The sequence below is a fragment of the Giraffa tippelskirchi genome, chromosome 5 (genome assembly GCF_054371585.1).
Source record: "Giraffa tippelskirchi isolate mGirTip1 chromosome 5, T2T-mGirTip1v1.2.pri, whole genome shotgun sequence".
NCBI classification, from domain to species: domain Eukaryota; kingdom Metazoa; phylum Chordata; class Mammalia; order Artiodactyla; family Giraffidae; genus Giraffa; species Giraffa tippelskirchi.
In genome coordinates this window covers 50,087,373-50,103,796 of record NC_137279.1, presented here as the reverse complement: position 1 = coordinate 50,103,796, position 16,424 = coordinate 50,087,373, and the positions used below count along the sequence as shown (strand labels likewise).

The 16,424-nt window shown below is 41.7% G+C and overlaps 1 protein-coding gene and 1 long non-coding RNA gene across 24 annotated transcripts in view; one reads left to right on the top strand and one right to left on the bottom strand.

Annotated features, from left to right (window-relative positions):
* The window catches only part of ENAH (ENAH actin regulator), a 159,551-nt gene extending 149,320 nt beyond the window's left edge, over window positions 1-10,231 (bottom strand). For 6 of the 23 annotated variants that reach the window (XM_081491536.1, XM_081491537.1, XM_081491549.1 and 3 more), the window contains exon 1: window positions 8,489-8,780. In XM_081491536.1, coding sequence (XP_081347662.1) covers window positions 8,489-8,535 — 47 coding nt within the window. In that variant the 5' untranslated portion in view covers window positions 8,536-8,780. Of the gene's footprint in view, window positions 1-7,833; window positions 7,912-8,345; window positions 8,781-8,867; window positions 9,292-9,770; window positions 10,004-10,115 lie in introns of those variants that run through there. The other 17 variants (XM_081491534.1, XM_081491535.1, XM_081491543.1 and 14 more) reach the window with 8 other exon arrangements.
* LOC145506577 (uncharacterized) lies at window positions 8,534-10,571 on the top strand. Its single transcript, XR_014054049.1, has 2 exons — window positions 8,534-8,671; window positions 10,075-10,571. It is a non-coding gene; the product is annotated as an uncharacterized LOC145506577 (long non-coding RNA).
* Window positions 10,572-16,424: the final 5,853 nt, after the last annotated feature.

The following is a 16,424-nucleotide window of genomic DNA, read 5'->3' as shown; positions in this document are numbered from 1 at the left end:
TTACGGTCTGAGGTTCTTTATGAATCTTCTTCTCTACCACACTCACACATATAACAACAGATACCAAAAAGGATAGAATGAGGACCTGGGAAGCACAGTTAGTCATTTTGACTTCATTATTATTAGACATATAGGTTGTCAAGACCAGATGTCCTAGAAGGCAAAAATTTCACCAAGGTTGATGACACCAAAGACAAAACTTTCTCTGGTATTTGAGATTACTGTAAACAGACCCAAGAAAAATCACTATCCAGATTAAACAGGTTTCTGAAGATTCTGATGGACTTGTTTCGCTTATATTATCAGTGACTTTAGTCATCCTTGCTTGTCAGAGCTGCCAGAGAGATGGCTGCTACCTGTGCATAAAGAACTCCAAAATTTGATCAGGCCTCTCAGAGGCACCATTAATTAACGTTTCCACTTCAGCACTCCCACCTACCTGGTTCCCTAAAGAGAAAAGCTCAATGGTTCTCTATCTTCAATCTCTCTTCTTTAGAAAACAAGATGTCAATTTAAAATATTAGTCCAAGAAGAATTGCTGCTTTTGAACTGTGGTGATGGAGAAGACTCTTGAGAGTCCCTTGGACTGCAAGGAGATGAAATCAGTCAATCCTAAAGGATATTAATCCTGAATATTCATTGGAAGGACTGATGCTAAACCTCCAATACTTTGGCCACCTGATGCAAAGAGCCGACTCAGAAAAGATCCTGATGCTGGGAAAGACTGAGGGCAGGAGGAGAAGGAGACAACAGAGGATGAGATGATTGGATGGCATTACCAACTCAATGGATATGAGTCTGAGCAAACTCCAGGAGATGGTGATGAAAGGGAAGCCTGGTGTGCTGCAGTCCATGGAGTCGCAGAGTCGGGACACGACTGAGCAACTGAACAACAAAGTATATTCACAAGGTTGAGCAACGATCATCATTGTTTAACTCTAGAACATCTCCCATCATCCCAGAAAGAAACCCAATGCATACTGTGATTTTTAAGATATATATTTGGTCTTCCTCCACAGTTTCAGGCTCACATCTAAAAACCCTTGAATTTCCAAAGTAGAGAGAGTGATAAAGGTGTCTTTTGGTTATGTAAATGAAGTAACTTTCAGAAGCACTTAAAGATGGGGGCTGGTGCCAGAAGGACCAACCAAGTGACTAGAAGGTTGGAACTTTCAGTGCCACCCTCCTACTCACTCCATCCTATCTCCAAAGATGAGGAGAGGGGCTGGAAGTTGAATCAATCACCACTGGCCAATGGTTCAGTCAATCATGACAATGTGAAGAGGCCTCTACGAGAACCCAAAAGAATAGCTTTCAGGCTCTCTTTTTTGAGAGCTTCCACATCAGGGAACCAGAACACTTCCATATGCCACCAAGCCATGCCCCAAGTTCCACAAGGACAGAAGCTCCTTTGTTCAGGAACTGTGTGTCTCTTCATCTGGCTCATCCTCTTTAAAATCTTTTTAAATAATAAAGGACGAATCTAGTGAGTAAATGAGCTTTCCAGAGTTCTGCAAGCCATGCTAAAAAATTAATCACACCTGAGGAGGGGGCTATGGGGCCTTATGAGTCACAGCCAGTCAATCAGAAGTACAACTAACAACCTGGACTTGCGACTCATCTCTGAAATGGAAAGGGGCTTCCCTTGGTGGCTCAGTCAGTAAAGAACCTGCCTGTAATGCAGAAAACCCGGGTTCAATCCCTGGGTTGGGAAGATCTTCTGGAGAAGGGAATAGCTAAGCACTCCAGTATTCTTGCCTGGAGAATCCTATGGACAGAGGAGCCTGGTGGGTTACAGTACATGGGGACACAGTGTCGGACACGACTGATACACTTTCTGAAATAGAAGGTGGGTCTTGTGGGACTGAGTCCTTTACACGTAGAATCTGATTCCATCTTTAGGTAGGCAGTGTCAGAATTCAGTTGAATTCTCAGACACCCCGACGGCACACACATAGTGGAATGGGGTCGGGGAACCCTTTGCACATACTCACTTTCCAATCCTCCTTTACTCTCCCAAAACCATAACTATTAATCTTCCTGTCACAAAAGTGGCTTTTTGTGTCTGACATTCATTCACTTAGCATGTTTCCAACCATGTTGCTTTTGGCTATTATGAGTAACGCTGCCATGAACATTTGTGTACAGTTTGTATGGACATATATTTTTATTTATCTTGCACATATACCCTGGAGTGGAATTACTGGGTAATCTAGTAACTCTATGTTTAGCACTTGTCTTCTAAAGCAGCTGCACCATTTTACATCATTTTCCACATTCTTAACATAAACTTAGGAGATATCAGACTTCCACAGAAGTAGGGGATTTACTCTCACCAAGCCCATTTTATGTGCCAAATGTTATGCCAGGGTTTTAAATAATTTCTGATTTAATTTTCCTTAACAACTCTATAATGCAAAAAAGTATCTCCATTTTACAGAAAAAATTTGTATCTCAAAAACTGTGATCTACTCAAAGTAGGTTTATAACCTACTTGGAACTCAGGTTGACTTTAAAGCCTGTCCTTTTTGCCCTCTTATGTACAACACTTTGGCCACCTGATGTGAAGAACTGACTCACTGGAAAAGACCCTAATGCTGGGAAAGATTGAAGGCAGGAGAAGGGGACAACAGAGGATGAGATGGTTGGATGGCACCATCAAAGCGATGGACATGAGTCTGAGTAGGCTCCAGGAGTTGGTGATGGACAGGGAAGCCTGGCGTGCTGATGTCCATGGGGTCGCAAAGAGTCAGACACAACTGAGTGATTGAACTTGAACTGGTGCAACCTCTGCACTGAGCCATATGCATAGTTTCATACAAAAAGGCTTCTTTGAAAAAACAAATGGAAGTTTATTAGAGTCATTATAAAACAAAAACTTCCCAATGTACAGAAATTTCTAGAAAATGTAAGAGGTCTCTTTCATAAATCAGTTTCATCATTTATTTCGTCAGTAAACGCTTTCTTCATGTAGAGTTACTTAAAACCCATCAATCTAAAACTCACCTAAGCATTATACAGATTCGCTTCTTCCACCAAAGTTGTATCCACTGACCAAAAAAACTGGGCTATCTTCTACTATGGGCTGAATTATTTCCCAGAAAAATCCATATATTGAAGCCCTACCCCCTCTTTTAACTATATCCAGAGACAGGACTTGAAGAAGGAAATTAAGGTTAAATGAGGTCATCAGGGTGGGGTCCAAATTCAAAAGGAACAGTGATCTTATAAGAAAAGGGAGAGATCTCTGTCTCTCTGCCATATGAGGACATAACAAGCAGGTGTCCAAGAAGATGGCAGTCCTACCAGAACTGGCCATACTGGCACCCTGATATCAAGATTTCCAGCCTCCAGAACTTTAATAAATCTCTATGGGATTTTGTTGTAGCACCTTGAGCTAACTAATACACCTTTCTTCATGAATATCACAAACTATCTAATTACTGGTATTTTAAGCACTAACAAGGATCAAAACAAAGCAGTCATTAAGCAGAGTAGAAATCAGCTAAGCCAATAGACATGCATGCATTTTGAGCTTGTTGCTCAAAAATATTTGCAAGTCCCATGATCAAAGAAACTAAAAAACAGAATGATGGCCATTCTGTTAATTCAGAATTGAATGAGAAAGTCAAGGAAACCCAGCATTTTCCAAAAGGGCTTTGGAGTTAGACAAACCTGAGTCTAACTCTTTTTGGCCACTTCTGAGCTTTGTGTTTGAATAAGAAACAAGCTCTCTACCTATTCTTGTGTTCAGGATGATTGTTTTATTTGAATTAAGTAACTTTACTAACATTTATTATATGCTGAATACTATTTTACATCCTAGAATACCCAGTATAGCTACAAAACATTATAGGTGCTCCAGAAATGGTGGTTCTTATTGTTAGTGAATAGACTCTAGAAAAGGACACCCCTAAGTCAAGCATTTATATAAGCACCCACCTTATACCGAATATTTTGCTGGCACCCTGAATATAAAAGCGCTGTCCTACTCTCAAGGAGCTTACAGTGAAGAGGGACAGAAAAATCCACATCATTATAAAACAATGTAACAAACACAATGGCAAAAAAATATGCAAAGGACATAGTAACACAGAAGAGAGCTGGGATGTAGATAAATCAAGGACTACTTCTCAGGTCTGACAAGGAATTCTCTTCCTAATTTCTATTCCAGAAAACTTCATAAGCCTTTATTTGAGGAAGCATTCACTGAAGTACAGCCTCAGCTCAGATTCCCTCCTTGACTTGTACTTCCACTCAGTTCCATCCATTAATTCAGAGAAAGGGAAGAAGCGCCGGGAAGAACTGAAGTATCTTTTTCCTCCCCAACAACTCCATAAAAATTGAAATCACATTTTTCCAAACCCTCCTCACACTTACGAAAGACTGGGTGTTAGACAGAGAACAGATTTATGCACAAGGGTGGGGGGTGGGGGAGGAGAGGGTGGGATGTATGGAGAGAGTAACCGGGAAACATCTATTACCATATGTAAAGTAGATGGCCAATGGGAATTTGCTGTAAAACTCAGAAAACTCAATCGGAGGTGTGTAACAGCCTAGAGTGGGAGAGTGAGGGAGGTTCAAGAGGGAGGGGACTTTTAAAAAAAAGACTGGGAGTTTCACAAGTTATACAGTCACCCCAGATTTAAGCGGTGTGTAGGCTAAGTAACCCAAGCTGTCAGTTGAGTAAGTAATTTCTTCTATACCAGCCAAATGGGCCTGCCAGTTATTTCAACTGGACTAACAAGGTATCCAAAACCTTGACTGCTGTAAAAACCAGTAAATTTTCTTCATTAATCCACATTCTTATTCATGATGTATATGTATTCCTTAATATATACAAGACAAAACAATGCCTTGACATTCTAAAAAATGCAAATTTGGCTCCTGCCCCTAAAATTAACCTCTGTAAGAAAGCCACACATCCAAAATCTACAAGCATAAAGCAAGATCCATGGGAATAGAGAGACTACTATTATTATCCTTTCATGGGCTCTCACTTGACCTTTGACACAACAATCCTTGAAATAAGAGAATAATCTCCATATTTATCAGTTTTCTCCATTAACAAGTGAGCATATAAAACCTGCATCTTCTGAACTTTGACTATGCCACACTCTTAAAATGTGTATTAAATTTATCATTACTATAAATGAAGGTAACAAAATCACAAGAACTATTTCAAAGACTAAACATACACCAGGAAAGGAAACAAATATCAGTTTCCTCACCTATAAAATAAGAAGACTGGACTAGATCACAGATAGTTAAATAAGGAGCACACCAGGAAACCTTTTACTGCCACTCTGTACGACCCTCATCCCAATCAAACATTACTGATCATGGCCCTTTTTCACAAAACCCAGAAATGCAGCTATGCCCTTATCAACATGGCAGCCACTATCAACTGGAGTAGACAAGCAAAATATAACCCTGTTTGCCATCCTTGAACTAGATGAGGTGAAGCAAACTACCCAAAAGATTTACCTAACCAGTCTGACACAGAACTAAGCCCTAAAACAAGATGTAACTGTATAAGGTTTACAAGTACACAATATACACTCTCTTCTAGTCAATATTATCATTTGATCCTTGATACCCAGTAAAGAATTATCCCTATTTTTACGTATTTTTAAATATAGATCAGTGAAATAAAGTGATCAGCTCAAGGTCATCCAGCTAATAAATGACTCGGCTGAATTCTCACAACTCAACTACACCTTTTTTCCATGAGAAAAAGTGGAATCCTGGACTATTTAATACAGATCTAAGAATGTCAATCCAAAATCTTCTGAGCTCTTCTTAGCCACTAAGCTGCATGCAACTATGTTATATCAGACAAGCTTCTCTATCAAAAAAAAAAATTTTTTTTGAGTAATTAACCAACTAAGCAAAAATGTGATTTAAAAGGTATGTACTATATTAATATTACACATAATCGCCTACCTCTATCACAAATCATCTTATGCTTTTCAATCATTACATAAATGAAAAATAAGAATAGAACAAAAAGTCGGGTGCTCCAATAACAAAAGTACCAGTTTTTTAGGTCTCAACCCTCTCATTGTTTTGTATAAGAAACACATGTTCTCATTTTAATTCTCTTCTGTTTTAAAAAAAAGTACTAACAAATAATTCTATACACAGCTTTTTAAATGTGTAGAATGCCATTAAGATTGCTTCAGGAATAGGATCTCAGAAAGCTGGACATGACTGAGCAACTAAGCACAAGGTTATTATTATGCCATTCCCTTCTGCAAAGGAGTTATCACGTTATACCACAGTGAGAGTGCCATTCCTGAAACTAAAGTCATCTGAGAGATCTTATCACAAATGCCTAAACCATAACATATTTATCACATCCCCTCTTCAAAATTATGACCAACTTAAGTGGAAATTTCCTACCCATGCACTCCTATTTCTGGATGGCCTTTAAAGCATCAAACTACTCATAATTAGAGAGACTCAATTTAATAGTATAACATTTATGTCCTAGCATACCGGAAAGCATCAAGACCAAATCAATATGAATATAACCTAAAAAGCTCTTTCTTACGCACCAAAATATGCCAGAGCTTTTTGCAACAAGCACTTTTTACTTCCTTACCAGACTATCCTGCTTTTACAGGTATCTAAGGAAATGTGAATACATGAGTCGCACAAACCACCTACCAAATAATCCAATGGTTTCCAAAGTGAAAAGCTGATCCTCTTTTCTGCTTGTAAATTATTCACAATTAGCCTACAAAGAATTACTGTAGACTACTTTAACAAACTTTTCAGACCTGTGTACCATGTTCTATGTTTAAGCTACTAGAAAGCATCAGTGTGATTCCTCCCTTTCTACATTTAATAAAGAACATAGCAGGAAAACAGCTTAAAAGTTACAAATTACTTTTTATTAGAAAAGGAATTTTTAAGTGAAGATATAATTTACCTTTGACAGGTTGACAACTATACATGATAGTGATCAAACTTCACTGAATATTTTTTAAGTTTTTTTTTCTTTTTGGTTCAGTCTTTGAATCTGACAACTTGACAATCATTTTATTTTAAAATATCTCACTTTCATTGTTTTACATTTTTCAATGTTGGGAAAAGTTTACCCAGAGTTTGGAAAAACTTGATAAATTCTGGTCTGCAAAACCCCTATAAGCATTAAAAGATACAGCAGAAATCAACAATATATTTTATTACAAGACTTAACATTAGCAATGCTTTATTATAGTTCCAGAGTTTTCAAGGATATCAATAATTTGATTCAAAAAAAAAAACTATGTTCAAAGGCATGGCTCAAGTTTTTCAAGCCATATTTTACAAAGATTATATTTTTTGGTTTGTATGCCATAATTACATTTTGCACTGATCTATACTTGAAAATAACTTGCTTGTGAAATCACTAAGGAAAAGGGGTCACTTAGAGACACAGCATTAAAAAATTTTTAAAGCCTTTAAATAAAGCTCCATAACTTGGAATCAGAGATAAACAATTCAGATTCACAATAAGCTGAAAGCTATATTACATAAATATATATATATATTAAAATAAAAGCCAAAATGGGAAAGTAGTGTTCAATCTTGTTAGGAAAAAAAGTTTAAAGTGGAAACTACTTAAATTGAGAAAGAATTACAATGACATGACATTTTCTTGCCAAAACGCAGGAATGTGTAGATTATATCATTCAAATCTCACTGTATTACATTATAAGGGTCTTGGCAACGGTTAGCCATTAATCTTTTAACACAAAGGAGATTCAAATCCAAACGAACTGTAAGACTATCTCTTCCAGAAGACAGAAATGGAGTAATTTACTTTTATCCACAATTGTTTACCCTACAAGGAAGGCCTTAAGGATGATAACGCAGAATGGATCAGCCTTCAGTCTACCAAGTCCCATTTCTCACGAAGTCCTGCACCAATCCGAAAAGAGAAGGTTATGGACACAAAACATAGGAAAGGCTGAAAAAAAATCTCCAATGAATGATACACCACATCATGGTTTATTCTCTAACACAATTGGAGAAACAAACCCGAAATATATCACACCATATGTTTCATCGTATCAATTAAAGTAACATTTTACGACGGTACATTCAATTCTTTGGGGCTGAAAAAATAAATTTAGCTTCTGTTTTATTGATTAGAGAGAAAAAGGAAAAAGGCAGCTGCTGCAATGCAACACAGGCTGCTAGAGGAAGAAGAGAAAAGGGTTTTCCAAACAAATCCCTCCCCCGCCCCCGTTTACACAACCCGAACAACTTACTTATCGCAGTCTTTCACTGTGTTCCCCCCCAATATTAACGTAATAAATTCTTTCCCTTCCCCCACCACCGTAAAATTTCACCTTTCTGAGCTCTTTCACCTACCGCTACCACAGCACTTTATTCTCCACAGAAATTTCAGGTCTTTCAAACTTTTATCCCTTTTTTTAAACACGAGAGTTTTGTTATAAAAGTGAACGAAATTTTTACAGAGACGGAAAAATACCTGTTTCCCAGCAACAAGCACGCTTCGATTCTCGAACCCCTCCCCATCTCCCAGGTTTGTCTCTCAAGGGCTGGGGGGGAGGGAGCCAGGAGCACATTAAATTTAGGAAGGGAAATCCGGGGCGCAAGAGGAGCATTTGAGGAAAAACGGGAGAACGTCGAAAAGAGGAACCCCCCCTCCCCAGTAAGAGGGGTTGGGGAGGATTACAAGAAAGAAAGAGAAATGAGAAGGGACAAAGGTGGGGGAGGGAGATAGAGACCGGAGACCTGGGAGACGCGCCGGGCCGGGAGACAGAAGGCGGGGTCCGGGGAAAGAGAGAGGAGGGTCGCGGCTCCCGCGGCACAATGGTCCGCCGGCCCCCGCCCCGCGCGCCCCTCACCTCATGGTGCCGGCCGCGCCGAGGCTTCCCCAGCAGCCGGGAGACGCGGGAGGCGCCGAGCCGAGCGTGGGGGGGGGTCTCTCCTCCAGGGGCGGGGACGCAGCTCGGGGCCGGCAGACAAGTGTCCAGCTCCTCCTTCGGGCGGCCGCGGGGCTACACCATCTCCTCGCACAAAGCCGAGGCGCCGGTCCGGAGCGGGAGAGGAGAGGGCGAAAGAAAAGCTGGGGAGGGGGCGGAGAGGCCGAGGCGCCGAGTGTGGGTCCCGCGGCCGCCGCAGCCCCCCACCTCCTCCTCCTTCACCTCCTCCTCTTCCTCCCCCGGGAGCTTCTTCGGCCGCCTTCGGAGGGGTGCCCGCCGGGGCCGCGCGCCCGGCCGCCGCTCCACAGGCTCGCGCCCCGCCGCGCCCGCCGCCGAGGCCGTGTGCAACCGGCAGCTGCGGCAGCCGCGGGAGGAGAGTCAGAATCGCCGCGATGAGCCCGGGAGGAGGCGGGGCGCGCGGCGGAGGAGCACGCAGGCGCCGCCTTCCTCCCCTCCTTTCCCCGTGGGCGAGGGGGCGGTGCGGGGGGGAGGGGAGGCAGGGGGCCGGGCTCCCCGCGCCGCGCCGCGCCGCGCCGCCGGCCCGGGACCCCGCCGGCTGGCGGGGAGCCTCGAGGGGCGGGAACGGGCTCGGCGACGGCGGGTTAGCAAAGGCTCTTTGTTGCTTTCCCACCCCGCCCCCGCCCCCGCCTCCCGGCCCCCAGGGATCAGGGCTGCCCACACCCCCGCCCGGGGTTGTCCTTGGCCGTCGCCTCCCCTCGCCCCCAGTCTACTCCCGCTCCCCTGAGCCTGGGGGAGCTCCCGGGCCTCCCCCGCGCCGGAGCGCTGAGTGCCGAGACTGGGGCGCCAGGACTCCCGGTGCGGGACCTGCGGGCACAGGCGTGGGGAGCCGGGAGGCGGCGATCGGGATGCGTGAGACTGGGCACTGGGCCGAGCCGGGGGGACTCCGGATCTGCCCGTCCGGGTGCCCTCGCTCGGGGCTTGTCCTCAGCTCGCCCTCTTGCTATATCTCACGACCCGGACTTGCCAGTCGTCGGGCATCCCGGCCAGCCCCACGGCCCGCCCCCGCCGCGCGCGCTGCTCCCGGCGAGTCCTCCTGTCTGGGGGGAGGGGTGGCGTATACATGTAAAATATGGTCATCATTGTTCGCTTCGCTCCTTTTCTTTCCGAGGAATCCCAGTGTACCGATGTAACGAACTGATAGGCACACACCATGTATAGGGATGACTTCATCCCCGAAGGAACGCGGCCAACTCGCGGGGAAACGCAGTCGCCGGGAGACGCGCGAGGCATCGTGTGCAGCAGCAAGAGTGGAAGAAGAGAAACGCAGCTCGGGAAACCGCTTTCTGTCGTCATAGCAAAAAGGGAATTCCGGCCGCAACAGGGGGAATAAAGGATGGGAGACTCGGGGTAGGGGTGCAGGGGGGCCAGGCAGGAATATGAATGATGTAATGATAGTTTTAAATTTTCCATCATTGGTTTGGTCTTGAAATCACCTTTAAAAGGTAAAATGTAACATGCTGGCGAAGCAAACTCATTTAAAGTCAGTGGCGTTGGGGGAGGGGAGAGTCCATCCAGAAAGCCAGGATTTGTAGTGGTGGGAGTTTTTAGGTATCCAGAAACAAATCCAAAAATCAAATGAAAAATTAAACTGGACAAATTGCAGGCCTTTTGTAGTCCCAAGGAGAAGTGTGTGTCTTTTAAGATGACTGAGAAGGAAAAGGTCTGTTGCTATTGGGTCCCGATGACTGGAGAATCTAATCCAAAATGGAGGACCTGCCATGACTCCGGAAATCTAGTCAAAAGTTTTGGTGTTTTATAAGATGGAGGTACAATTCAGATTATAGTTTTGATAATTGATATCGTGTACACTTCCAAAAGAAAAGTAAACAGGTTATAGTCATACTTGGTGAATGCCTGACTTGTCTATAATAGAACCATGTGGCCCAGTTTTAACTATAAAAAGCTTCCCGGTTTCAGGTTCAATACCAAGTTATTTTCTTTTGGGGACCTGCAGCCTCTAACCAACAGCCCTGTATACTCAGTGACCTGGAGTTATGGCACAGGACCAGGGTGGCCTCAGGTAGTAAAAAGGCACAGTGACTCTGCTTAGACATGGTGTGCTTGAACACTAATTTCCACCCACATGTCTAATTACATCTTAACTATCACAGTGTATTTTATTCAGGGATCTCCAAGCACTGGAGAGAAAACAGTCTTGCCCATCAAATGTCCTTGCTGCCCTATTACAAGTAGAGACAGAGAAATACAGAACCCAAGAACTGGATGAGTTTGTGCAATCACCACAATTGAAAACCATAGCTACTAACTATGAAGCTCATTGTCCTATCCTAAGTACTCACTGTCATTTATGTAATTAAAACACATGCACCTCAGATATTCTCCAAATTAACGAGAGAACATTTGCTGTGGAGGTTTTTTTCTTGGAAAAGTAATAATAAGACATGCTGAACCATCTTGCAAAAATATTAAGAAGAGGTATTCGACCACAAAGAATTCACACCAATTTGCCTTAGTCCATTCATAGCAATACAGTAAATCCAGCAGAGCTTATGTTTCAGGGAAAACTCTTACAAAGGGCCAAAAGGGGTGGAGATGTTGCTGTAATGACTCAAGCTATCTCCTGCCAGAGACAAGAGGCAAGGATAAAAATGCCTTACAGATGACTCCATAACCTACTTCTCATTTGTGCAAGTTAATTCATCCTGCGCTAAATAAGTGATATATCACATCATCTTTATCCTTCCAGCAAGTGTTCCAATGGTATGGGTACCAAATTAAGCAATCCAACTGGAAAATGCTGTTCTTATTTTCTATGTTTATTAAAAATGTACCAGCCAAGAATTTTGGCTGGCTACAACCATTTCCATACTTTTGGATGGCAGCCCGCCAGCTCACAAGTTGATCATACTATCGCCTTTGGATTTAGATGTTGTGATGGGTGGCCTGACCTCCAAAGGTCATTCAGTGGAAGGGCAATTTGTTGGCTGTGACAAAATATTATTACTTCTTGTTCATATTTGGTTTAACAATAAAAGAGAGCAAAAGGGAAACTTGAGCTGGGAATTCACCAACTAATTCTGGTCACAAAGGAAACTTTGTGGAATGTGTTACCATATAGAATAAAAGAATTTTAGAGATGGAAGGAATCTTAAGTCCCACCCACTCATACTTTCAAAAAAGGAAAGTGAGGCCCAGAGAGGTTAAGTAAACTGCCCCACAGTCACACAGTCTCTTTCTAGTAGAACTGGAACTTAAACCCAAGATTTCTAATTATTGGTCTATTGCTCCTTCTACCACATCATACTGCCTTCCTAGGGCATAAGTAAGTGAGTTAGACAGTAAAATGTAAAGCTGCTTTAAAATTAGCTGATTTTATTGGCTTGGCTGAATGGTGAAAATCACTTGCATTTTTCTCTCACAGGGGTTGCTCAGCCTGAAGCCCAGTACCTGGCTCTCAGGTGGGCACCTGGATGTTTGGAAATAAACGAATAAATGAATAAATAAATGAATGACTGCTCTAATCAAAGATGAAGAGGAAACTCTTCATCAAAAGAAATACAATCTCTTCTTAGCACTGAGAATATGGACTTAAACTTTGGCTTACAGAGCAACACCCCAGCTTAACACCACAATGAAATGCCTGCTCCAAGCCCTAGGTATGCACAGCGATCCCCGGGATCCCAAGTTGTTCTGGGCCTCTGTTAGTAATGTGTGCCCAAGTGTAAGATGAAACAAAACACACTTCTAGTGAAGATGGGTTTGCTGCAGGAGTGTTGTCAGTCTGTCTCTGAGGGTTCTCTCAGAAAAGGCCTTGTTTAAATTCGTCTGATAGCATCAGTGTAGGCTTGTCCTCCATTTATGGGCATGAGGAGGATGCATGACTAATACTGCTCAGCAGTCAGGAAATCATTGCTAAGGATTGTAGGCACAGTCTCCTCCATCACCCAAAAAAGGGATCTCCCCTGAAAAACCAAGAGTTACATAGGGATGGGTGAGGACAAGAGGTAGTTTGGAGTGAATGTGATTGTATACTTTCACTTAAATGTAATGGGATTGGGTTTTCTTTTGTGGCAATTAATGTAATTTTTGTTTGTTTCCCCAAGAATGGGAAAAAAATAATATATAACATGACATTCCAGTAGGATTCAAGATATTTTTATTACTCATCTTTCAACTTCAGCTGTCCATATATAATCTTGGTTCAAAAATATTATCAGAAGACAAAGACGTTAGAGCAAACTATTTGCCTCTCTGCCATTTGCATTTTTCTGCCATTTGTCATTTTTCTCCCTTCCAAATTAGGATTTATTCAGCTAATTTCATTTCCTCTTTCCCAGAGTCTCTTTCTTTTCTTATTGCCACAGTGTTTAAACTTGGCAGAAGATTTCTAAAGCCTGAACAATATTAGAGTAATAATTGATAGAGGCCATATTCTATACAGTGCAAGGCATTATTTCCACAAAATTCAGCCATTGTTCTCATTTAAAGAGTGCAGATGGTGGGCTTCATTTCTAGATAGCCATCAAGTCATGATGCTTTAGTAATTGGATTGGAAAGAAGCATCGCCATAGCCCTATTCTGAATTATCTCTTATAAAATCTGGCTGATAGCTTGGCAAGAAAAATGAGTGGTTGCCCTGTCTCTTGCATTGAATTGATTTACTTGTCCCATTGACTTAATCAAATTTGAAAATACCAGTCAATTATCCTAGGGACATCATGATTGGGTAACAACTGACCTTGGAGTATTTCCTCAAAGGAGATCAGGGGGAAAGTTAATAAAAGATTATTTTTCTGGCTAATCACAGTAGAGAAGAAAGATATTACCACTAGGATGTATCCTGAATGAGCTGTTTAAAGTCACACTGCCTAATACCATGTCTTTTGTAGCTTTCAGCCCACCTTTCAGGTAAATTTCAAAGCTCATTAAAAATCCCAATTATCTTTTTTTTGAAACTGTTGCTCAGCATGGTAACCTGGCCAAATTCCAGGTTGAGAGAGTATCTTTATTTTCTTGGGTTTAACATCAAAATTCAATCTCTAATTAAGTTTTGCTAAAGCCAAAAAATAAGCAGCAATTATCAGAAAAATAATTATTAATGTCACTAATCGTAATACTTTCATTTGGCCTCGAAACATTCTAGTACTCAAGTCATTTATCATTGCTACCAACTTATGGTGAAACAGAATGGTGACACTGTATTTATTTTGTGTATGAAGAAGTTGAGTGCTTTGACCAAAGTTGCTGCTGCTAAGTCGCTTCAGTTGTGGCCGACTCTGTGCGACCCCATAGACGGAAGCCTACCAGGCTCCCTCGTCCCTGGGATTCTCCAGGCAAGAATACTGGAGTGGGTTGCCATTTCCTTCTCCAATGCATGAAAGTGAAAAGTAGCCAGTGGCTAACTATTCTAAGATTACTGTTTAGTCAGTCATGCCCGACTCTTTGTAACCCCATGGTCTGTAAGTCACCAGGCTCCTCTGTCCATGAGATTTCCCGGGCAAGAATATTATAGTGGGTTGCCATTTCCTTCTCCAGGGGATCTTCCGACCCAGGGATCAAGCCCGCACCTTCTGCATTGACAGGCAGATTCTTTACTGCTGAGCCACTGAGGAAGCCCATTCTAGTGGCAAATGAATTGAATTGCAAATCAAAAATTAAGGCAATTAAGGGCCAAATTTACTTTGATTCCCCTCTCCTCTCTGTACTAATTTGCCTGCTTTAGATGGAAGCCAGCAAAGATTGGCTTTACATTTGAGGGAAGAAGTGTCCTTTGAGTCACAGAAATGTAAGAAATGAATGTAAGTGATTGGCTAGCCAGTAATGATGTGTGCTAATCTACTGGGCACTCACACGCATTCATTCGGTCCATCCTTACAATATTCCTTGAAACTGCACACCATTACTGTCATCCTTGCCATACTTGTAGTTCATGAAGGTCAGGTACAGAAAGGTTGAGAGATTAACCCAAAGCCACCCAGGTAGGAAAGAAAAAGCCAGAAAGGCCATTTCCATGAGCCCACACTCCAGCTCTGCACCAGGTGGCTTCTATTTCACTTCACTTCTCTGATTAAAGAAAAGAAAAAAAAAGACTCAAGTTCCACGTAGGAGACAGAACGAACATAGTTAAAAACAAAGCAAACAAAACACAAGTCACTTAAGTCCCAATTGTGCTACAGCAATAGCCCATCTTGTAAATCATGACATGGACTACCCAACCTATGAATAAACCCCTCCCTTAGCCAGAGATCTGTTTATCAAGGGCCTATGTTTGTACTCTGTATGATGCAGGGACTCAATACATGAGTTAACTGTATCTACAAATTAGGGAACTTCATTAATATTTTTTTCAGCACAATAATGCTACTGAGAAGTGACCAGTGGTAATTCTCTCATTCACCACTCCTTCCCTTAGATATCCCAGCCATACAACTAGGAGAGGTTAACAGAGCTTAGAGAGGTTAGTTTCCTTAAATCAATTCAGTGAAGCAAAAACTGATATAGGAATCCTTGGAGTATATTAGCTAATATTTTTGGTTGAAAACAGGGCAATAAATGAAGCCAAGCCCAAGTGTGTTTTCAAAGGTGTTGAGAGAAGTGTCTACATACTCTTCATTAATATTCTAACTAGTATCAGAGACTAGATAGGAAATACCATACCCCTTTGGTGACCCGTGCTATCTTTAGCTATTGACCATAAATGTCTTAGTCTAGATGAGACATAACAAAAATCTTTGAAAAGGAATCATGCATTTTTTCATTTTTCTTCTTGTGAAAGACTCTTTTAGGACTTAAGTACTCACTGCAAATTTATCACCAATATGTATGGTTACAATATTTTAGGGAAAGGCCTTGAATAGAACCCCGCCACCTGAGCTTCCTGTTCAGGCTTTCTTGTCTAACTCAGATGGCATTTTATATCGTCAAACATCTGATAAATATTTTTTCTTTAGATAGCTCCTGTTCTATGTGTTTTTTGTAATGTTGCCTTCATTAAGCATCTCATTGTACTTGATTTTATTCAGTGTCTCTCACTTGCAAATATTTCCCTTCAAAAGTCCACAGTCTGGTCTTTTCCTACTTATTTTTCATTTTATTTTCTCTCCTGTTACTAATGAGATGGTGATCTTGATTTGCTTTATTTGAGTTATTTATATCTTCAGACCTCTGCTTAATATTAAGTTGGGTTAGGCATGCCTTTCCTACTGAACGATGCCCAAATTAAGTTAAGAAACAATTCCTAAGAAAGCTGATCTGTGATTCTTCATGTTCCTCTGGTATCCTAAACACTAGACACTCTGTTTAATTTTGAAAGTTGATGTAACGAGCTAAGTTCATAGTTTATGTCAGGTTTGACTCAATGAATGCTTTCCAGAATAACTCTGTTCTAAAACTGGTTGGGATGAGACAAATAGGGAAGGAAGAATTAAAGCAGTCTAAGTGATGAGCAAAAGTGCATAAAAGTTATTGACATGCAGCAATTTGATATCTTAGTTAACT